General features: G+C 38.2%; 2 protein-coding genes across 3 annotated transcripts in view; one reads left to right on the top strand and one right to left on the bottom strand.

The window, feature by feature from the left end:
• Nucleotides 1-758, top strand: part of LOC144638889 (fidgetin-like protein 1) — a 31,349-nt gene extending 30,591 nt beyond the window's left edge. The window contains exon 19 of the mRNA XM_078498184.1: nt 37-758. Coding sequence (XP_078354310.1) covers nt 37-159 — 123 coding nt within the window. The 3' untranslated portion in view covers nt 160-758. The remainder of the gene's footprint in view (nt 1-36) is intronic.
• On the bottom strand, nt 417-23,228 carry LOC144638689 (uncharacterized). Of its 2 annotated transcripts, none has more exons than XM_078497921.1 (22): nt 23,104-23,228; nt 19,850-20,047; nt 19,076-19,318; nt 18,521-18,547; nt 17,480-17,851; nt 16,476-16,871; nt 14,912-14,965; nt 14,056-14,430; nt 12,685-12,723; nt 11,828-12,202; nt 10,874-10,912; nt 10,016-10,390; nt 8,411-8,464; nt 7,214-7,588; nt 6,069-6,107; nt 5,212-5,586; nt 4,503-4,532; nt 3,837-3,857; nt 3,267-3,287; nt 2,555-3,137; nt 1,895-2,214; nt 417-1,429 (listed from the first exon to the last, which is right to left on the bottom strand). In XM_078497921.1, the coding sequence occupies exons 1-22, from the start codon at nt 23,183-23,185 to the stop codon at nt 1,287-1,289; spliced, it is 4,536 nt and encodes a 1,511-aa protein (XP_078354047.1). In that variant the 5' UTR covers nt 23,186-23,228; the 3' UTR covers nt 417-1,286. The 2 variants fall into 2 exon arrangements, with proteins under 2 accessions (XP_078354047.1, XP_078354042.1); XM_078497916.1 differs by lacking the exon at nt 23,104-23,228 and adding an exon at nt 21,288-21,433.
• Nucleotides 23,229-24,105: the final 877 nt, after the last annotated feature.

The raw sequence follows: 24,105 nt of genomic DNA, 5'->3' as shown, positions 1-24,105 counted from the left end.
CTTTTGTTAGTTAAGGTGTTTTTCAATTTATTTCAGGTTCGACCAATTCTCTTCGAGGATTTTGACGAGGCCTTACACCAAGTACGTGCTAGTGTCTCAGAGAAAGATCTTGATTTGTACGTTCAGTGGAATAAGCTTTACGGAAGTGGAACAAAATAGTAGCTTTAATCGCCACACGTTTCTTTTGTCCAGTTAAACAATTCGTAGTAGTTTCCACATTTGTAACAAAAGACTGAGAAACAGTGTTTTTGGGCATTTTTTTTTATAATTTTCAACCAAGCGGTGAAATAAAATTAAACCAAAAGAAAATAAAGGTGACGGGGTGCTCGTCGAAAATTTCAAAGGAAACCCTTAAATGCTAGTAGCCTCTTGCTTTGTGCATGGCCGTGACTCGCGTTCATGACAAATCTAAGATGTTTTTTTGTTTACTTTTTTATTTACTTCAAACAATACACACTGGAATGTTACCGTATGTAAATTCTGTGGGCGGATCTCTGGTGATAATCTAGAGTACATCTACAACGCATCTTGGCACAACAAAATGTTATGTTATCGTTGACGTATTTAAATATAGTCAAAATCTACACGCTGCCTAATATTATTTCAAGATAAAAAAATATATGCCAGGCGAGAACCGACATCATCCCTTATGTACCTTATTGTTACATATTTTCGCGGGAACTTAATTTCGCGAAAATGAAGCGGGCATATTTCGCGGGACTTAATTTTCGCGATTTGGCCAAAAAAATACGTTTAAAGGAACTAATTTTCGCGAAAATTGTCAAAATACTGGTCTGCATTAACAAACAGTTAGTCTTAAAATTGCCACAAATGATTTTAATTTTCCAGAGCAATAGTTCCAATGACACTGAACAAAACCATATAACAAAACGAAACTTAAAACATATTGACTTGTTTCTTTGTAACAAAGTAGAGCAAGTTTGACGACTGTACCAAGATAATTCTGTAGTAAACTGACCGAAACGTTGATTATTTATAACGAACTATATAGAAGGGTATTAAAGTTCGCGTCGTTTTTTTTCGCGAGAACCTTTTTTCGCGGGTCTTAAATTTCGCGATTTTTTGAAAATCGCGAAAATCGCGAAAATTAAGTCCCGCGAAAATAAGTAACAATAAGGTATTCCAAAAAAGTATCTTGTTTTGCTTGAAACCCCCCACCCTGAACATACCCACCATTCCCCGGGGAAGCGTTTCTTTGCAGTGCAAAATGGTACGTTGTGCAAGTGTTCTCTAATGTGATAAAATGTTAGCATGCAACATGCGTCTTAACGGCACTCAGCAGGGACAGTTAGCGGTCGGTACACTCGGCTGCCACTTCTCTTCTTCCTTGCATATATGAAGTATGAGATCCCCATCAGGCACACAGCTGCAACGGCAACCGAGGCAACAGTGACGTAAATACTCTGTCCTGTAGAATAAAGACATGTGCATCAGAGCCATTGACAACACGTGACCTCATCGACTACACTGAACACGTGAGTTAGCAAATCACCTTTGATTTGCTTCTACATTTCGTGGGGTTCTTCGACATACATTTCAACACACATGAGTTACCTGGTTAGGTTCATGATCTTTCTTATTTCTACCATAGGTGTTTGCTAACACTGACGGACACTTTCAATCCAAAGTGATCGCTGGCTACAACCGGGCTTACTGTGCTTGCATTACACATGTTCAAATTTCCGCGTTTTACCCTGGATGTGAGGGGAGTATGGGAAGGGGTATGGTCAATGAGATCAAATTTTAAATTGACCAATGCATTAGTAGCATACGATACATTAGACGCAATTGATGCGACTAGAGCCGAAAAAGTAAACGGCCTGCTCAAGCCAGGACTAATTTCTCTGGTGATTATAGTCGCTTTTCACACTACCTTTGTTTTCAACGGAGCGCAAATCTTTTTCTGTTTCTTGAAGTTGTGATTCGTCGTCTTCCTCCTTTCGGATGAATGGTCCCTGAGCCAAATTGTACTCCTCGTCATTTGTCTCTTGAGTATACAGCGACCTCTTACGTCGGTCAGCCAGACAGCCCTGCGCGCAGCGTGAGTTAGGATCCGTTGCGTTACATATCTTGACCTTACAGTGCATGTACACAAACTGATGATCACCCAAGAACTTGAACGCTTCCAGGCTAAACCGCTGAGTTCTTTTGTCAGCTGCTGGAATGAACTTCACGGTGTCATCTGTCGCACATCTGTTAGGGATAAAAAAGGTAGTTGGTGATTGTGCTACACTGATTGCTTTGTGTCAAGGGAAGCCAACCTAAATCCTAAATAAAGATGGGGCGGGGAAAGACAGATCCAAAAAGTGCCCTTGCAGGAACCTTGCAAACTGTGCCTTGAAATTTAGATGTATGTAGACGTTGTCCGTATACTGGGAAATCAATAGGTACGTAGGTACGTGGGAATTCTGGGAGGCCGTAATACAACAAAGCAGGCGGAACTGATCAGATAGCTCATATTACAGTTCCATGTAACATCCTCTGTATAGCTAAGTTCTATTAACACTGAAAAACAAAAACAAATGTTTTATACCCATCTTCGATGAATGTGTATTTCAATCCGGCTTTATTGGGATCAGGGTCAGGTGTAGCAAAACACTCTTCTGCCAAAATCTCCAGCCTGCTATCTTCTGTATCCACGCTGACTTCTACGAACAGCATTTTCCTCAGAGGCACGTATACTGGGAAATCTTTCTTTTTGTAGTCGCCAATGAACTGGCTATTTGGGAAAATCTTCATTTCCAGTACAAATTCACCATATCCTTTCTTGGAGAAGATGATCTTCTTGCTTTTGACTTCGAGACCAACAGCGGACACGACTCCCATGTTTGAATAGTAACAGCTGAAGGGAATTTCTACTTCTCGCACTCGTGTGATTATCTGATGATGTTCCACGGGAATTTCCTCCACCTTGTTCATGTAGCAGACGAAATCCTTGGTGTGCCTGCTTGTTGTGTGGCATTCCGTCAGTCTTGTGTGGAGAATGAAGTGAGTTGGGGTTTCTGTGGCTCCACAGTTTACATCAGTAAGGCGAAGATGTTCTCTGTCCAGGCCGTGAAGAAGATTCTTTGGAATGCTGATGAGCATCTCGTCCTTCAGACACGTAACATTGACCTCTGTGAAAAGACAATTAAACATAGTGTGGTGAATAAATAAACAAACAAATCCAAGGAACGAGCCCAAAGAACAATGAACGAATAAATTTCAAGGAGTAATTAATTTTATTAAACTAAATAAGATTTTACCTGGATGACTTGGTGTAGAGACTGTAAATAATGGAGGAAAAGAAACATTAAATGCTAGTCTTTTAGATGTTTTATTTTATTAAATCAATAGGTACGTACTAGGTCGGTCGTTCATTTTACTACCATTTTCGAGGGACCGTGAACGGCAAACTTTTTTCCGCGTTTTTTCACGGGTAAAGTATTCAAGTTTGACTAGACAAACCGTCGCGTTTTTCAACTGAACCAATTAACATTTGGAGCGTCAACATGTCAAGTTTGACAGCTCCGCCTGTGTGTTTCTGCACATGAAACAATGGTTTTGAAAACATTTGCGTCAACTTTTTATATTTCTTCAATGAATGTCGACAGCAAAGGGCGGCTTGACATTTCTTCATTTTTTACCTTTTTTTATTTTTTGGGGGAGATTTTTTACGTTAAACTACGTTAAATGGTTTACTTGTAAAACTCGACAGTTTGTCTATACAAACTTGAATGTTTTACACGTGAGAAAACGCAGAAAAAAGTTAGTCGTTCACGGTTGCTCGAAAATGGTAGTATAAACTGATAATCACAAACTGATTATGATCTTACCTGGGTGACTGGGTGTGGTGACTGTAAATGAAAAAGGAAAAAAAAAACATTTAGTACTGGAAAAATTAAATATTGTTTTTCATCATAGCTTGTGCGGTGAATTCAGTGTTTTATCGGACACTAAGCTGATTAGCCCGGCTGCGGGTTTTCTCTCCGCACGAACATTACAGGGAAAGCTTTGAAAAAAATTGTGATTCATAGTAGTCCTGTAACCTTTCTGATCCTTTCTTTACGTGCAATCGCGAAAAATTCAAGCAGGGTTATTGATATTATTATTATTATATGCTGAATGATTAATTCCCATCAAACTCGAAGATAAAGGAACTCGAAGTTTTCATTTATACTAATATTTTTCATGAGCCAGGAATCATTGTGAATCAGAATAGAATCGTTGGTAGACCCAAGGAAATAGAGTATGACACAAAACATGCATGTGCTGCTCAAGAAATCGTTAACCAATACGGAATTGAAAGTCTGCCCGTGTCTACTTCCTTGGACAAAGGTCTGATTATTTACTAGTAGACAAAGATTACTGAAGAGCAATGTTGTTGCTTTAGAATAGATAAAGCCGGGCTATAAAAACACTGTAAACATAAGAGTCCTATTTTACAGAACCCGAGAAGCGGTTGTTAGAGCTCGCAACCATGAATGAAACCTAAAACGTACCTGGTCGTGTTGGTTCCGAAGTGGTCGTACCTACAGATAAAAACAGTAGATTTTGTCTTTTTAACATTCCACCTCACTTAATTAGTTTAATAGTTTAACATTACAAATAAAGATATGCATACTGTGCTCTAAAATTTACATCTGTATCTTTGTAATTTATCCTACATTTATACAAACAATGATGTGTTGTATAGAAACTCAGATATTATCCTTGTCTGCTTGTTGATGGAACATGATCGCACCCGATCTACCCTTCAAAGCAAACATTACACTTGAATTTTTTGCTTAAAAAACCCCTAAATTGAAGGTTTCTGACTTTTACCCTTGTGAGAACTAAAAAATTAGACGTCCCGCCCTTATTTTCTCTGAACGATAGACAAGTAGGCTTTGTTATGAACTTTGTTATAGTGTAAAAGGAACTCATAACAGAAGTAATCTACTAATTGGTGGACATTATTTTAAATCTAACTAGAATTTACTTACATACCAATTATAACGCAACGAAAGAAACCCGCAAATAAATAATATTTAACAATACTGTTTAAGAATAATTTTTAAATATTTACAAACAAGAGTAATGGTGGTAATAACACTAATAACACTCCTCTACATAACCCCAAGTTCAACCTACGTCCATAACCACAACTTAACCGTAACCTGATTTTGGTTGTTGACTAAAACACTTAACGAACGCATCATGCCAACTTACCAGCGCCGGCGTTACCACAATACCGAAGAGAGCATACAGGTGTCTTCTGTAACTCGTAGACGAAATATGCACCACAGTTCTTTATTCTGATATCGTTATGCCAGTTACAGCAGTTGTCGCTCCAGTGATAACAGACTTTACGAGTCACGATTCCCTCGGCTTCTGTCGGGTGATTGCCATCAATCCAACCTGGAGCGTGAGTACCGCAACGTCTCATGGGAACACAGGTGTCCGGCATGCGATCTCCGGCAGCCCCCTCGAAACGGTACCATCCAGGTCCCGGCAGGTCCCGTTGATCGCATCTTACATCGTTTTGCAGATCGTTTCCTTGAGCGCGGTCAGCTGAATTTAGGACTTGGTAACTGCTACATTCATCTATTTGAGTAAAAACAGATCAGTTAGCGACAATTTTACAATTTCTTACTGTTGGATATGTGAATTATCTTTGTTTCTGTTCATGCTTGCCATAAAAGCTTGTTCTTTCTCTGTTTTCCAGGATTTTAAAACATACCTGAAGCTCATGATTTCTTTTCCATCACTATCTTTTCAAATAGTTCACTATCAATTTTGCCGAGTACTTTTAACTTTGACTCAGTTAGGTCTTGTGCAACAAAGTTCAATTAAAGGAAAAGATTTAAAATTGACGAGTTTTCCTTACGAGGAGTAATGTAACGCGTTAGTTATTATAAATTTAACAAACAAGACCGCCTTCCAGCAAGACAAAAACAAAAAGTAGAGTAATGCCGCAGCTAGATCAGAGTCACATGCAAACCCATGATAAGATAAGCTGCGAGAAATGTTCAATTTCCTCACCCGAAACACTTTAAGGGTGATTAATTCTAATCAGTGCTATTTACCTGGCGGTGGTGTGGTGGTTGGTGGCAGCGTGGTAGGTGCTGAAAATGATCACAAAGTTTGAATTAAAGTCAAACTACAAAACAACGTTGTTTGAGTAAGTACTGTCATCTTCATATATACTATATACAAGGCTAAAAAGAGTTAAAATGGTAACCCTGATGATGGCAAACAGCCGAAAACGTTTGGTTTTATCATATTAATTTTACCATTTTAACTCTTTTTAGCCTTGTATATAGTATATATTTTATAAAGCGAACATTATGGACATACTGTCATCTTCGTTATCCCAAATTATTATTAAACTCGTTTTGAACATTGTTCTTTTCATGTGATTGCAGACGATTGTTCGATTGCGTAAAAACACGACGCAAATCGGAATCCGCATTAACCTAGATGAAATATGATTTGATACATGACCAAGGATTTTTTAAGACCTGAGAAGGAATTCAGTCCATTCTCAGATGGTACCTTGCAGATAGACAGGCCTAAATATTGGCAAGACGTCTGGTTTATTTCGTTCGTTTTTTGTCAGTTAAAATTGCAAATCAGCATACAGTAAATTAGCCTTGTTTGTAGAGTTTAAAATACGGTCCTCTTTACATCAACAAGAACATTTTAAGGCTGCAAGTTGAGTCTTAAAAACTAGAAAGTTTAGCCTCAGAACTGAAAGTAAGTGGCCTTCTTAATAAAGTTGCACTTCAATTCACATTTGCTAACAAACATTTGGTGAGCGTAACAGTAAACTCCAGCGATAAAAGTGATCATCTAGAAATCCACAGACTGAGAGCTATCGGCTATTGTTCAACAGTGACATTGAAAATTTGTCATTGTTTTCATTTTTTCTTATTTAATTGTAAAATGAATGGTATGGACTTCGTTTTACTGAAGATGGTCAACGAGGAATGTATATATTGTCGTCTTGAAAACTTTGACTCAACCAATAAGGCGATGATTTTGTTTATTTCTAGTTCTGTGATTTGTTCTTTTGTTCTTTGTTGTTTTTCACACAAAAGCATAACGGTTGGACAGTGACAGGTGCGTTCTCATTAACCTAACCTTAATCCGTTTCCTTAACCACAACTTAACCGTAACCTGATTTTGGTTGTTGACTGAAACACTTAACGAACCCATCATGCCAACTTACCAGCGCCGGCGTTACCACAATACCGAAGAGAGCATACAGGTGTCTTCTGTAACTCGTAGACGAAATATGCACCACAGTTCTTTATTCTGATATCGTTATGCCAGTTACAGCAGTTGTTGCTCCAGTGATAACAGACTTTACGAGTCACGATTCCCTCGGCTTCTGTCGGGTGATTGCCATCAATCCAACCTGGAGCGTGAGTACCGCAACGTCTCATGGGAACACAGGTGTCCGGTATGCGATCTCCGGCAGCCCCCTCAAAACGGTACCATCCAGGTCCCGGCAGGTCCCGTTGATCGCATCTTACATCGTTTTGCAGATCGTTTCCTTGAGCGCGGTCAGCTGAATTTAGGACTTGGTAACTGCTACATTCATCTATTTGAGTAAAAACAGATCAGTTAGCGACAAACTTACAATTTCTTACTGCCGGTTAGATATGTGCATTATCTTTGTTTCTGTTCATGCTTGCCACACAAGCTTTTTTCTCTCTTTTTTCCAGGATTTTAAAACATACCTGAAGCTCATGATTTCTTTTCCATCACTATCTTTTCAAATAGTTTACTATCAATTTTGCCAGGTCCTTTTTCATTTGACTCAGGTCTTGTGGAACAAAGTTCAATTAAAGGGGCCACGTCACGGGGATTTCGCAGATTTCTGGTCTAAACTGTTCTGAAATTAGTGGTAGGCAACTTAACCCATAAACACAATATCTTTGAACATCTAAAGAATGATATAACCTTGATTGGTGAATAGAAATCAAACTACAGCTAAAAATATGGATTTTTTGAAGACGCGCCGAAACAACTTGGATTTCAAGTTGCAATCCGTTTCCATCCGAGCCATCCGCAGCCAAAGACGCTTCTTAACAGTTTCAGTGCTCTTATATAGCAATTTTAAATAAGAATGGACCATTATTTTTTGGTTTCCTACGACACAAATATCAATTTTGGCAGCCCAAAAATCGGGGAAAATCCGTGACAACGCTAAAGGAAAAGATTGACGAGTGTTGTAACGCGTTAGTTATTATAAATTTAACATACAAGACCACATTCCAGCAAGACAGAAAACAAAAAGAAGAGTAACGCCGCAGCTAGATCAGAGTCACATGCAACCCATGATAAGATGAGCTGCGAGAAACGTTCAATTTTCTCACCCGAAACACTAAAAGGGTGATTAATTCTAATCAGTGCTATTTACCTGGCGGTGGTGTGGTGGTTGGTGGCAGCGTGGTAGGTGGCTGCGTGGTAGATGCTGAAAATGATCACAAAGTTTGAATTAAAGTCAAACTACAAAACAAGGTTGTTTGAGTAAGTGTTATCATCTTCGTTATCCCAATCACCTTCGAACACCATAGGAGGTTGTTTTCATGTGACTGCTGACAGTTGTTCGATTGCGAAGAAGCTCGACGCAAATCGGAATTTGAAGTGATTGTCTAGGAATCCACAGACTGAGAGCTATCAGCTATTATTTCAACAGTGACATTGAAAATTTATCATTGTTTTCATTTTTTCCAATTCAACTGTAAAATGAATGGTATGGACTTCGTTTTACTGTAGACGATCAACGAGGAATGTATCGTCCTCTTGAAGACTTTGACTCAACTAATAATTTGACGATTTTGTTTATTTCTGTTATTTGTCCTATTGTTCTTTCTTGTTATGTTATGTTTAATAAATGAGCAGCAGTGTTTTATCAAGTTTAAAGCAAGAGGCGCAGCCGAGTGTTTTAGAATTGATAAAACACGAGCTGCGAATTTTTTGAACGGCTTCAAAATCTTCTGATGTAGATCAACCCATTCTTGCACTAATATTAAGATTTGGGGTTATTTTGGCCTTCAAAAACTCATTAATAATTCATAAAGAAAATACAAAAGAAATTAATGTTCAATGAGTGTCTTTATACCTGATAAAGACACGAATAAACGTTACGTCCAATTTTCTAGGCCAAAATAACCTCAAATCTTAATATTAGTGCAAGAATGAGTTGATCTACATCAGAAGATTTTGAAGCCTTTCAATAAATTCGCAGCTCGTGTTTTACCAGTTCTAAAACACTCGGCTGCGCCTCGTGTTTTTACCGTATTTATTCGATTAAGCGCCCAACCTCGAATAAGCTAATAGTTTTGCCCACCTCGAATAAGCGCCCACCCTGTTGGTAGGAAAAGTTAATAAGCGCCCAGCCTCGAATAAGCGCCCACCCCACTCCCCTTAAATGAGGGCACAAGAGGAATTTTGATTATTGTTGAAGATCACTAAGAGACTATCCCGAAGACCGAACATTTTTTAGTTTTCAGTACTGAAACTTTCAATGAACATTTAAAATTCAGCTTTCGTACACCTTCACGTTCAGTTATTACACATTGTTTTCTTGCAAAATAAACGAACTACTTGCTAAAAATAGTGAAAATTTAATAAGCGCCCAGCCTCGAATAAGCGCCCACCTCGAATAAGCGCCCACACTCAAGGTCCAAAAATTTAATAAGCGCCCAGGGCGCTTAATCGAATAAATACGGTAACTTGATAAAACACTGCTGCTCATTTTTTTAAACATTACTAGAAAATTGGACGTAACGTTTAGCCGTGTGTTTATCAGATATAAAGACACCATTAAACATTAATTTATTTTGTATTTTCTTTATGAATTATTAATGAGCTTTTGAACACATAAAAGCGTAACAGGTTGGACAGTGACAGGTGCGTTCTCATTAACCTAACCTTAATCCGTTTCCTTAACCACAACTTAACCGTAACCTGAATTTGGTTGTTGACTGAAACACTTAACTAACCCATCATGCCAACTTACCAGCGCCGGCGTTACCACAATACCGAAGAGAGCATACAGGTGTCTTCTGTAACTCGTAGACGAAATATGCACCACAGTTCTTTATTCTGATATCGTTATGCCAGTTACAGCAGTTGTCGCTCCAGTGATAACAGACTTTACGAGTCACGATTCCCTCGGCTTCTGTTGGGTGATTGCCATCAATCCAACCAGGAGCGTGAGTACCACAACGTCTCATGGGAACACAGGTGTCCGGTATGCGATCTCCGGCAGCCCCCTCAAAACGGTACCATCCAGGTCCCGGCAGGTCCCGTTGATCGCATCTTACATCGTTCTGCAGATCGTTTCCTTGAGCGCGGTCAGCTGAATTTAGGACTTGGTAACTGCTACATTCATCTATTTGAGTAAAAACAGATCGGTTAGCCACAAATTTACAAATTCTTGCTGTTGGATATGTGAATTATTTTTGTTTCTGCTAATGCTTGCCATAAAAGCTTGTTCTTTCTCGGTGTTCCAGGATTTTGAAACATAACTGAAGGCAATGTTTTGTTTTCCATCACTATCTTTTTAAATAGTTCACTATCAATTTTGCCGGGTACTTTTTGCTTTGACTCAGTTAGGTCTTGTGCAACAAAGTTCAATTAAAGGAAAAGATTTAAAATTGACGAGTTTTTCTTCACGAGGAGTTTTGTAACGCGTTAGTTTTTATAAATTTAAAATAGAAGACCGTGTTCTAGCAATACAAAAAACAAAAAGTAGAGTAATGCCGCAGCGAGATCAGAGTCACATGCAACCCATGATGAGATGAGCTGCGAGAAACGTTCAATTTCCTCACCCGAAACACTAAAAGGGTTATTAATTCTAATCAGTGCTATTTACCTGGCGGTGGTGTGGTGGTTGGTGGCTGCGTGGTAGGTGCTGAAAATGATCACAAAGTTGGAATTAAAGTCAAACTAGAAAACAAAGTTATTTGAATAATTGATATCATCTTCGTTTTCCCAAACACCTTTGAACACCATTGAGGACTCTTTTCACACGATTGCTGACGATTGTTCGCGAAGAAGCTCGACGCAAATCAGAATCCGCATTAACCTAGATGAAATATTACTCGATGCATGACCAAGTCTTTTTTATAGGAACGATCAGAGAAGGGATTGTTTAGGAACATGGTACCTTGCAGTTAGACAAGCTTAAATATGGGCAAGACTTTTGGCTTATTTCGTCCGTTTGTTGTTAGTAAAAATTACAAATCAGCATAGAGATATTTAGCTTTGTGTTTGGAGTTAAAAATTAAGTCCCCATTTTTTTTTCATTAAAAAAAGAATATTTTCAGCGTCCTAGTTAAGTCTTAACGTCGAGAAAGTTTAGCCCCAGAACAGAAAAAAGTTGTACTTGAATTCACATTCCCCACCAAAAATTGGTGCGCGTAACAGGAAACTCCAGCGAGGAAATTGATCGTCAAGAAATCCAGAAACTGAGAAATAACAGCTATAATTTCAACAGTGACATTGAAAATTTATCATTGTTTTTATTTTTTCTAATTTAATTGTAAAATGAATGGTATGGACTTCGTTTTACTGTAGACAATCTACGAGGAATGTATTTTCGTCTTGAAGACTTTGACTCAACCAATAAGCCGATGATTTTGTTTAATTCTGTTATTTGTCGTATTGTTCTTTCTTGTTATTTACACATAAAAGCATAACAGGTTGGACAGTGACAGGTGCGTTCTCATTAACCTAACCTTAATCCGTTTCCTTAACCACAACTTAACCGTAACCTGATTTTTGGTTGTTGACTGAAACACTTAACGAACCCATCATGCCAACTTACCAGCGCCGGCGTTACCACAATACCGAAGAGAGCATACAGGTGTCTTCTGTAACTCGTAGACGAAATATGCACCACAGTTCTTTATTCTGATATCGTTATGCCAGTTACAGCAGTTGTTGCTCCAGTGATAACAGACTTTACGAGTCACGATTCCCTCGGCTTCTGTCGGGTGATTGCCATCAATCCAACCTGGAGCGTGAGTACCACAACGTCTCATGGGAACACAGGTGTCCGGTATGCGATCTCCGGCAGCCCCCTCGAAACGGTACCATCCAGGTCCCGGCAGGTCCCGTTGATCGCATCTTACATCGTTTTGCAGATCGTTTCCTTGAGCGCGGTCAGCTGAATTTAGGACTTGGTAACTGCTACATTCATCTATTTGAGTAAAAACAGATCAGGTAGCGACAAATTTACAATTTCTTACTGTTGGATATGTGGATTATCTTTGTTTCTGTTCATGCTTGCCATAAAAGCTTGTTCTTTCTCTGTTTTCCAGGATTTTAAAACATACCTGAAGCTCATGATTTCTTTTCCATCACTATCTTTTCAAATAGTTCACTATCAATTTTGCCGAGTACTTTTAACTTTGACTCAGTTAGGTCTTGTGGAACAAAGTTCAATTAAAGGAAAAGATTTAAAATTGACGAGTTTTTCTTCACGAGGAGTGTTATAACGCGTTTATTATTATCAATTTAAAATAGAAGACTGTGTTCTAGCAAGACAGAAATCAAAAAGTAGAGTAATGCCGCAGCGAGATCAGAGTCACATGCAACCCATGATAAGATGAGCTGCGAAAAACGTGCAATTTCCACACCCAAAGACTTAAACAGTTATTTATTCTGATCAGTGCTATTTACCTGGCGGTGGTGTTGTGGTTGGTGGCAGCGTGGTAGGTGCTGAAAATGATCACAAAGTTGGAATTAAAGTCAAACTACAAAACAAGGTTGTTTGAGTTAGTGTTATCATCTTCGTTATCCCAAACACCTTGAACACCATTGAGGGCTCTTTTCACACGATTGCTGACAGTTGTTCGATTGCGAAGAAGCTCGACGCAAATCAGAATCCGCATTAACCTAGATGAAATATTACTCGATGCATGACCAAATCTCTTTTATAGGAACGAACAGAGAAGGGATTGTTTAAGAACATGGTACCTTGCAGTTAGACATGCTTAAATATGGGCAAGACTTTTGGCTTATTTCGTCCGTTTCTTGTCAGTAAAAATTACAAATCAGCATAGAGATATTTAGCTTTGTTTTTGGAGTTAAAAATTAAGTCCCCCTTTTTTTTTATAAAAAAAGAACATTTTCATTCTCCTAGTTAAGTCTTAACGTCGAGAAAGTTTAGCCTCAGAACAGAAAGTACACGGCGTTCTGAAAAAAATTGTACTTGAATTCCCATTCCCCACCAAAAATTGGTGCGCGTAACAGGAAACTCCAGCGAGGAAATTGATCGTCAAGAAATCCAGAAACTGAGAAATAACAGCTATAATTTCAACAGTGACATTGAAAATTTATCATTGTTTTCATTTTTTCTAATTTAATTGTATAATGGTATGGACTTCGTTTTACTGTAGACAATCAACGAGGAATGTATTGTCGTCGTGAAGACTTTGACTCAACTAATAAGCCGATGATTTTGTTTAATTCTGTTACAGTAAAACCCGCGTATAAGAACGAGTGGATTAAGAACACCCAGGCCTGATTTTAGGAAATAAGGTACCATTTCTATAAGAACACATTCAGCCTGAAAAATGAAAGTTGTTCTTATATGGAAAAATATCAAAGATCAACACTACTTTTCATTGCACAATAATAGTTCTACCCCAATTACAGTACAGTATTGCCTTGATTTATCAATTTTATTAAAATTAAAATACAATTGTGTGCATATATATTGATTTCATCTATTGGTAGCCTAGTATGTTCCTTATTTTAAGAAACTTTTTTAAGAACACTTAAGAACACTTACAGGCTGATTTTGCAGATTATAACCCTTTATATAAGAACCAAATCAGCCTGAACCGCCAAAATAGGTGTTCTTATACGCAGGTTTTTACTGTATTTGTCGTATTGTTCTTTCTTGTTATTTACACATAAAAGCGTAACAGGTTGGACGGTGACAGGTGCGTTCTCATTAACCTAACCTTAATCCGTTTCCTTAACCACAACTCCAACCTATTTTTGTTGTTGACTGAAACACTTAACGAACCCATCATGCCAACTTACCAGCGCCGGCGTTACCACAATACCGAAGAGAGCATACAGGTGTCTTCTGTAACTCGTAGACGAAATATGCACCACAGTTCTTTATTCTGATATCGTTATGCCAGTTACAGCAGTTGTCGCTCCAGTGATAACAGACTTTACGAGTCACGATTCCCTCGGCTTCTGTCGGGTGATTGCCATCAATCCAACCTGGAGCGTGAGTACCACAACGTCTCATGGGAACACAGGTGTCCGGTATGCGATCTCCGGCAGCCCCCTCAAAACGGTACCATCCAGGTCCCGGCAGGTCCCGTTGATCGCATCTTACATCGTTCTGCAGATCGTTTCCTTGAGCGCGGTCAGCTGAATTTAGGACTTGGTAACTGCTACATTCATCTATTTGAGTAAAAACATATCAGTTAGTAACAAAATTACAATTTCTTACTGTTGTATGTGAATTATCTTTGTGTCAGTTCATGCTTGCCATAAAAGCTTGTTCTTTCTCTGTTTTCCAGGATTTTGAAACATACCTGAAGCTCATGATTTCTTTTCCATCGCTATATTTTCAAATAGTTCACTATCAATTTTGCCGAGTACTTTTTACTTTGACTCAGTTAGGTCTTGTGCAGCAAAGTTCAATTAAAGGAAAAGATTTAAAATTGACGAGTTTTTCTTCACGAGGAGTGATGTAACGCGTTAGTTATTATAAATTTAACATAGAAGACCGTGTTCTAGAAAAACAGAAAACAAACAGTAGAGTAATGCCGCAGCTAGATCAGAGTCACATGCAACCCATGATAAGATGAGCTGCGAGAAACGTTCAATTTCCTCACCCGAAACACTAAAAGGGTTATTAATTCTAATCAGTGCTATTTACCTGGCGGTGGTGTGGTGGTTGGTGGTAGCGTGGTAGGTGGCTGCGTGGTAGGTGCTGAAAATGATCACAAAGTTGGAATTAAAGACAAACTAGAACAAAGTTTTTTGAATAAGTGTTATCAACTTCGATCGTTATCGCAAATACCTTGAACTCGATTGAGGGCTCTTTTCACACGATTGCGGACGATTGTTCGATTGCGAAGAAGCTCGTTTCAAATCAGAATCCGCGTTAACCTAGATGAAATATTTTGGATGCATGACCAAGTCTTTTTTATAAGAACGATCTGACAAGGGATTGTTTAAGAACATGGTAGTTGAAGGGTGTTTGTTTATTTGCTCCGTTTGTTGTCAGTGAAAATTACAAATCAACTTACAGTAATAAATTTAGCTTTGGTTTCAAAGGTTTAAAAATGAAGTGTTTTGTTTAATAGAAAATTTTCAGGCTGCTTTTTTAGTCCTTAAACCATTGGCTCCCGTGCCGGCCTAAAGCGATCGTGAGGAACGTTGCCCTTTGTTCCACTTGTGACGTCATCATCTTTGATCCAAAAAGGCATCATTTACACTCAATCTCTGCGGAAGGAAAAGTTCTTTCTAATGGTGGCCAGATAAGAGTGATTGGGTCAATTGAGCTTGAAATATCCACAAAAATGCTTAAAAATGTGAGTGAATAACTCGTAGGAAAATGTGCCTCAAACCATGTCTACTCTATGGCGTATATTTCTGTTTAGATGGCGCTTTCTCGAAAATTATTGAACTGCAAGCAAGCCCAGTGGAAGGCCAACAACTGCAGCAAAAAGATAAGAAAAGAAGAAAAAGGAAAAGCGAGAAAAGAAAGAAAAACGGAAACCTTATTTTTAGTAGTAGGGCACTTTCTAACCCAAAAACTTTGCCCTTTGCATATGCCCGAGCAAAAATGTCATAAAACGCGATGCTAGTGGAAAGAAAGGCCTGCCTCCATGCTGCAAGTGATGTTATAAGTAGGTTGGAGCTTATTTAGCTCATAATTGATCAGAAAATGTCCAAAAATAGGCTTTTATCAAAAATCTCTGTGAGTCAATAGGTTAAGTCAAGAACGTTGAGTTTAGCCTCGGTCCATAAAGTACACGGCGCTATTTTGTTTGTGGCAGTGTTGTAGGCACTGAAAATGACCATAAAGTTTCAACATACTTAAACATGGGTAAATTTGTTGAGATCTTTAGGCTTCTATCATATGCCCAAACTTTCTGAACAACGACATTTATTTTAAAGATATTAATAAGTAGAAAAAATCGACCTACATTTCCTTTAACTGCGGAGAACAAGAATTGATAAAAAACCGAACTTGTAGGAGGCAGTTGGCTATATACAAAGTGTGAACTCGTGACAACCGATAACAAATCCAGCTAGTGGCAGGGTGGAGCGCTTGCATGAACCCGGGAACTCCGGATTACAAGACCAGCTCCTCCAAACGCTGTCTCCAAAACCAGAGTTTGGTTTTACTTTGGCCATTTGTAACCCACTTTGAAATGGTAAGCGGTTGCTTTGTTCCTGCAATCTCATCAAGAAGAGTAAGGAGAAATTCTAACCTTGTTTGTTGCCACAGTAACGTAAGGAACAAGCGGGAGGCTTTTCTAACTTGTACACATAGAAGTCGCCGCAGTTTCGGATCGCAATGTTGTTTTTCCAGTTACAGCAGTTGCTTGACCAGTGATAGCACACTTGACGAATCACTTCACCTTCCTTGACACTCGGGTGTTGACCATCAAGCCAACCTGGAGCGTGAGTACCGCAGCGTCTCATGGGAACACAGGCCTCTGGAATCTGGTCACCACTCTCTCCCGTCATGCGATACCAGTTAGGTGACACAATGTTATCTGGTGCTCTTCCATCGCATTTTACGTTACTTTGGTCAGCGTTACCCATTGCACGATCAGCTTGATCAAGATCTTGGTGGCCTTGATCAGAACATTCAGAGGGCTCTCCTGTAAAGTGAGAGATAATTACTGTGAAATCCCTTCAAAAACAATTGCCAGTTCAGCCGTCTCGCGTTTACCATTCGATTTTGTTTTTCATTATAATGTAAGGACTATAAGTACTGCTTGAGTTTCGAGTCAATAGATGAGAACAGTAAATAATAAATATGGTAATTGGTTTTTTTGGGGTTTTTTTTTTTTTTTTTTTTTTTTTTTTTCTTCCTCTCCCTTTCTTTTTTTTTTTTTTTTTTTTTTTTTTTTATTTCTTTTCTCCCTCCTTCCCCCCCCCCCCCCCCCCCTCTTTTTCCTCCCCCCCCCCCCTTTCTTTTTTTTTTTTTTTTTTCTTTTTATTTATATATTTCATATATTATATTTTATTTATATTTTTTATTTCCCCCTTCCCACCTTTTTTTCTACTACAAAAAAAAAAAAGGGGGGGGGGGGGGGGGGGGGCGGGCCCCGCAAAAAAAAAAAAAAAAAAATACATACCAAAAATATTAAAAGAAAAATAAAATAAAAAATTAAAAAAAAAACCCCTTCTTATATCCCCCCCCCCCCTCCCCAACCCAGAGCTTCGCGAGGCCCTGCGAGTCACGTATTACTAGTTAAATACTTACCGCAGTATCGTAGCGAACATGCAGGCGGTCTCTGCAGCTCATACACGTAAAACGCGCCACAGTTCTTTACTTTAATGTCATTTTTCCACTGACAGCAGTTGTTCGTCCAATGATAACAAACTTCACGAGTGACTACACCATCTGCGACCGAAGGATGTGCTCCATTCAGCCATCCTGGAGCATGCGTACCACAGCGAAGTGTGCTTGGACATTTAGTTGGTATATGGTCACCAGCCTCACCCGTGAAGCGATACCAGCCCGGCAAGGCGAGATCTCGCTGATCACATAGCACTGAGCTTTGATCAGAGTTTCCCACAAGACGGTCGTATGTGTTAAGTTCTTTGTAACTGCCAGGGTTGCATGGGTCAAATGCTAGATGAATATTTAATCATATACTCATATTACTCAACTTCATACTTAGAATATAACCACACTACAGTGTAAATTTTTTTTCAGGTCCAACTTTTTATGAAAATTTACCCGGAATTACGCCGTGATTATCACTATGTTTGTTTTCTTTTCTACCTCCGAAAAGGCACGTCGTAGAAATTAATCGGAGGATACTAAAATGAAAAAAAAAAACAAGGAAAAAGGTTCTGGCTGGCTGGTATTATTGGAGGATAATGCCTTTGTTAATTTAAAATATAAAAATGGTTTAAACAGATCTAAAAAAATAATGTTAATAATGCCTTTGGCCTCTACCGTTCACAGTTGCCCTCGATGCTTCGCTTCTCGGCCAACTGTTCATTTTTCACACACATTTTTTAGCCTCGGGGAGGCCTCAGGGTAAAAAATAGTAGTGAAGTGAATGTCGATTTGCATGATTTACCTCCTGATAGTAAGAATTCATCAGAGTGAATTGTAGTCCTTGTGGTCTCACATCTTATTCGTAACATTAGCTTCATGTCATTGCCAGTCTTATTGCAAAGGTAGTCAGTAAATGTATTTAAACATTAACTCTTACAAGATTTAAACATTTACACGCGTATTGAGTAACATTAAAAAATGACACTCCTTTGTTTGGTTAGTACATGTACTTACGTGGTTCTGTTGTAGGAGGGGCTGGATCTAAAGAAGGAAAACAGTAAGTTGTTAAAGGGACTGCTACTTTAGGTACATTTTAGTGTCTTTATATGCATCTATGTACTTGTGTTACGTGGCCAAAAATTCCATTAAGATTGCTGTTTGTATCTTGAATATAATTGTTGTTGATCTGATTTAAAAGTCGCAAGAGTTTATAATTTGACTTCAACAACCAGATTCCTTATGTTTCTCCGGTTTCCTTGCTTATTATAGAAAGTTTTATCTTAATCCCATTATTTTTTCAAAATTTGAAATATATTTATAAGCATCGTATCCTGTGGTTGCAAAAGTTTAATATAAATAGTAATATAAAAGTGAAATAAATTCATTTTATTGTAGTCAAATGAAGACATCGTGCAAGTGTACTACTTACGCACATTTTAAACCAAACCTTTCAATTTACTTTTCATAGAACCGAGCGAGGGAGCTCGTTGGAATTTAAAGTGCATTTATTGCAAATAGTTCATTTTCATTATTATTTTCTTGGAATGTAGTCTTAACAATAAGTCTTACTTTGCACCCAGACATGCGCAGGATATGCCAGATCAGCCTGGTTTGTGTAAGGCGTTATTTTCGATGTATCCGTACAGACGAAACACGCGTAGTTGTACTTCTCCCAGAACTCAATTGCTTTGCATCCTGGCCTGGCTTCACAACGTCTCTGACATTCACGGAAATCTATTGGATTATTTACGTCTCTGGATATTTCCGCCCTGCCTTGAACCGTGCACCAACTAAATGGGTGCTTTGTCCATCCTAGAAAACAAAATGATAAAATGTTTTGTTTACAGTTTTCTTACTGATCTAGTTTGTTGTCTGTGTTTGTAAAATCGCGGAAATTAAAAAATATATATATTTACAACAACGAAGCAGCAGAAACTGAGGAAAATGTTGACATTCAAACTTCGGTGGTACATGTATTTTAAACGGCTTTTCATGACTGCACTTCCAAACGCTACCATAAACAAAGAGATTTACTAACTACTCACTGGTCACTTTATACTTCCCAAGCATCCCATTAAAGTTTTCTTTTAAAGGTGCAGTCATTTGACATTATATAGCTATTTAAACACTTTGATACTTTATTTTCAAATGTAAAATTGGTTTTCTTTTTTATCTATTTTTTTAATTTAAAAAATGATTTCAATCAGTTAACATAAGGAGATATTTTTCACAAGCAAACAAAACAGAAGCAACGGGAACGGGTCCAAGTCGAGAGACAGAAATTACATTTGCTCATTGATTACGTTTCTTCTCCTGTCTTTCATAAAGGTTTTTAGTTCTTACCATAGAGAGCCTGATCTCGGGCTGGTTCATGCATTTCATCCCCTTCTGGTTGGCCATCAATTACAGGTCCTGCATCAGTTGGATCTTCAACAGAATCAAACTCCACATCCTCTGGTCCAAATTCTTCGCCATTGATCAGAAACTTTTCCATTGACACTGGATTGCTGTCCGCCTGTTTTTTATTCTCATCTACTGAGGCTGGTAATTAAAGAAGCGTAATTCGCATCTGGTCAAACCTTATTTAATTTTCCTAACACCTCATTTACAGTAAAATCTAAAGTTCTAAGGTCGTGACGGTTTTACATTGTTTTGTTACAAACAAACTTCAAATCAAGGGAAATATCGTAATGGTTAAAAACTGACTGGAGCTGTTACGATTGATTGATAACATATTAGTATGGAAAAACCCTGAAGATCGGAACGTTTAATCAATATGACAAAAAATATATTGTTCAAAACTCCGTTCTCCCAGTACGGTCGACGAGCAAGCTTGGTTAGACTAATAGGGGATTCATTACTCAACTGAAAATTATTTTAGATATTACAGGAAAGGATAAGAAGAACGGGATTCTGACCGAGGACCCAGCGGGGTGCTGCGGTTTGAAGAGAATGCTGTAACGTAGCTTTACAAAAGGTACGAGAGTGTGTTCATGCTGATCAAGTTTATTTTTTTTCTTCTGTAAGCCATTACAGTGGTTCGTACGGGATCATTCGGGACAATATCCGGCCCTATTTCTGTTTCAGTACAGCACCATCAGCGTACATTGAGTTCATCTTCTTTTTGAAGCCTTCTCATCATTCGCGCATTACAAAACAACTTGTTTCTTAGTTCTTGACTGTTATTTTCATGAGAAGGCACAATTCCTCTAAACGAAGATCTTTTGTTGTAAACTTAACTGCACCTAGCGACCATTGTCTTATTCTAAACGCGGAAAAAAATGCTGCGCCTGCGCAATTAGACATGCACGCCCCTTGAAAATGATTTCTGTACATTGTTAACTTATTCAAATAAAACTTTTAAATCTTCTTGTTTGTTTCAACTTTTCTCGTTTCTGTTGCTAAAAACAATCGCAATATTTCAGGCCCAACTGTTGAGTCCAGTGACATCGCGTTTCATACACATACAAAATTTATTTGCCTAAAGTAAACTAAATCCTTCCAGACCTAAAACGGTGCTCCGAGATCAACTTCACAACGGAGAAACCGCATAATGAACATAATGAATCAAGCATGTGAATATATGGGCTAAAAAATTATTATGGAAGAAAATATCTTGTCTAAATGCTACAGAGAACGCTTTAATTCACTTTGAATGATTTTAGGTTTTGTTTGCAATTCACTTGCCTATAATTTCCTGCACACCTTGAAACTTGATCCCGTTATCCTGAAAACTACTTAATTAGGCAAAATATCAAAAAACTGTCTTTAGGTATGTTACCTTGTTCGAGAAGGGCTTTGTCAGATAAGTCGAGCGCTTTTGTACAAAGCACAAGACAGCAAAATAGCACAAGCTTGTTCATGGCTCGTCCGTGCCTGCAACCTTCCAAAGCTTGCACGCCTTGACTGTCATGGGTATGGGTTTAACAACAATATATTATTCAGTCAAAGCGGAAAAAATGTTTTGCTTTTGTTGAAAAAGTTCCGCTTTCCTAATGGATTGCTAAAAGGACTAATAATGGAATATACTGGCTATTGTAGATTGAAAGTAAGAACAACTGATTGCTGAGGTTTTCCAAGGGACGTCTTTTACTTGATAGAAAAAGCAAAGATCGAATGAAATAAAAAAACAGTTCATTAATGTAAAAAAAATTGAGTACGATAGCATTTCGTGACGACACAGAACCACCTACTGATTTAAAAACCCATTTTCTGTTGAACAATCGAGTACAACAATGCGGTCAAATTTTCCAATAATTTACGCTTCACCAAATACTTGCATTTTGCGTCAAAATTTAATGTATTTAACAGCATGGTGCAAAGTTGTTGTTTGTCCGGCCTCAAGAGTCCTCTGGGCTCAATGAGGATGACTGAGTGAGTGGTGCAAAGTTGTAGCCTTATGCTCCAGTTAGAGGAGCGAAGAGGATGAGTGAGTGAGTGATCCTAAGTTGTCTTTTCGTTTTCGACAATTTGAAGCATGCATGAATTTAATGGCATTCGCGTACTGAAGCATTTTACAACCATTTAGCTTATCGTTCGGTAAGCGACAAACACTATACTTTGCATAAAGTAATTGTGGTTAAAACTAATTATTTCAAACCAAGACAATACAGAGCACAGTAATTATACTCGATTGACGTATTGGTTTATAACCTCAAAATTCCGCTTTTCGCATCATTGCGGATCATTGTGGGCTTCTTAAACTCTAAGAAATGAAGACAACTAGTATGTGGCAACGGTCGAAGATTATCACTATAACTGACGAACTTGAAGAATTAGTGAAACAAGCAACCATCTTGTGAAAGTGCTACACTAGCTTCCGAAAGACTAGTTGGTATTAAAAGTTAAAGTGTAAATTGTTTTGCAAACATCACACCTAGTGACTATTGTTTAGTTCTGAATGCGGAAAAAAATCCTGCACCTGCGCAATAAGCCAAGTACGCCCCTTGAAAACAGTGGTGTAGTAGCAGCTCCCGTAAGCTTGTAATTCTACTTGTCCTCTAGTGAAGCAGTTGCTATTTTGTCCTTGAATATGATTTCTGAACATTGTTTACTTATCCAAATAAGGGATTTCGCACTTTCCTTTTTAACTTTTCTCGTTTCTGTTACTGAAAACTGAATATGCAAGTTTTAGTAAATACTTATAATTACAGGTCCAATCGCGAAGCATCAGGCCTATATCGAGTCCAGGTACATAGAGTTTCAGGTCTTGGCTGTTTATTCTATGTACGTATCTAAATCTATTTTGCTAATAAACTTGGTAAAAAAATAAGTGTTTCGGTGTTCATATGCCGGAGATAACTCGAATTCTAACAGAGACTTAGTAGGATAAATATCACAACGTCAAACTGCATATAATGAATATATGAAATGAATACATGTGAACTGCGAGTCAAACAACTTACGAGAAACAAAAGATCGCTCCGTTGGCGGTAGCAAATTTGAAAGTTGCAGAATTTTTTTTTTTTATAAAACGTTCAGTTTGGATTCTTTTAGGTCTTCTTTGCAACTGCCTAATTTTCTGCATAACTTGATTCCGTCGTACTTATAAAAATTAATATCAAAAAAGGAAAAACTCCTCTTAGTAGAGCAGTTACCTTCTTTCACAAGTGCTGCGTCAGCTAAGTCGAGCGCTTTTGTGCAAAGCACAAGACAGCAAAATAGCACAAGCTTGTTCATGGCTCGTCCGTGCCGGCAACCTTCCAAAGCTTGCACAGCCTTGACTGTCATGGGTATGGGTTTAACAACAATATATTATTCAGTCAAAGCGGAAAAAATGTTCTGCTTTTGTTAAAAAAGTTCCGCTTTCCTAATGGATTGCTAATAATACTAATAATGGAATATGCTGACTATTGTAGATTCAAAGTAAGAACAGCTGACTGCTGAGGTTTTACAAGGGACGTCTTTCACTTAACAAAAAAAGCAAAGATAGAATGAAGTACAAAAAAAAAACAAATCGACTGTTGTAACTGAAAAATATTGAGTACGATTACACAATTATCATGAACACAGCGGCACAGAACCACCCACTGATTTAAAAACCCATTATTTGTGTTGAACAATTGAGTACAACAATGCGGTCAGATTTTCCAATAATTTACGCTTCACCAAATACTTGCCGTGTAGATCATGGCGCGAGGTCCAATATATATTAAGTGACAAGTTTTACATTTTCAAAACTGTATGTTTCTGAATAAATTGGAACTTAAAGATAGCCGTGTTTTTGATTTGCTTCGGTCTAAATGTTGTCTAACGAACCCAAAAACATCACGATCGATTGCTATTCAAATGCATGAATAAATTTGTAATTACAGATTGTTTTAAATTAGTTAAACATGTGATTTAGGCTACAAGGCCGGCAGCCGACGGATCTTGTTGGTGGTGGAATAGCCTGTAATCTTCTCAGACTCCGGAGGAGCTGTGTAAAAGCTACGATAAAAGAGATACGGTTTGGTTTAAGTGTCAAAAGCACTCAAATATAATAAACAAACTTGGTATATATTGTGACTCGTGATTTTTGTCACATCTCCTGCCGCACGCTAGCACAATATGCAAACGGGAAAAAGTAAAATTCCACACGGGAACTACGTAAGTAAATA

Source organism: Oculina patagonica, chromosome 2 (genome assembly GCF_052425735.1).
Source record: "Oculina patagonica isolate OP01 chromosome 2, crgOcupat, whole genome shotgun sequence".
NCBI lineage: Eukaryota > Metazoa > Cnidaria > Anthozoa > Scleractinia > Oculinidae > Oculina > Oculina patagonica.
The sequence above is the reverse complement of the archived record's forward strand: the minus strand, read 5'-3'. Positions and strand labels throughout refer to the sequence as shown.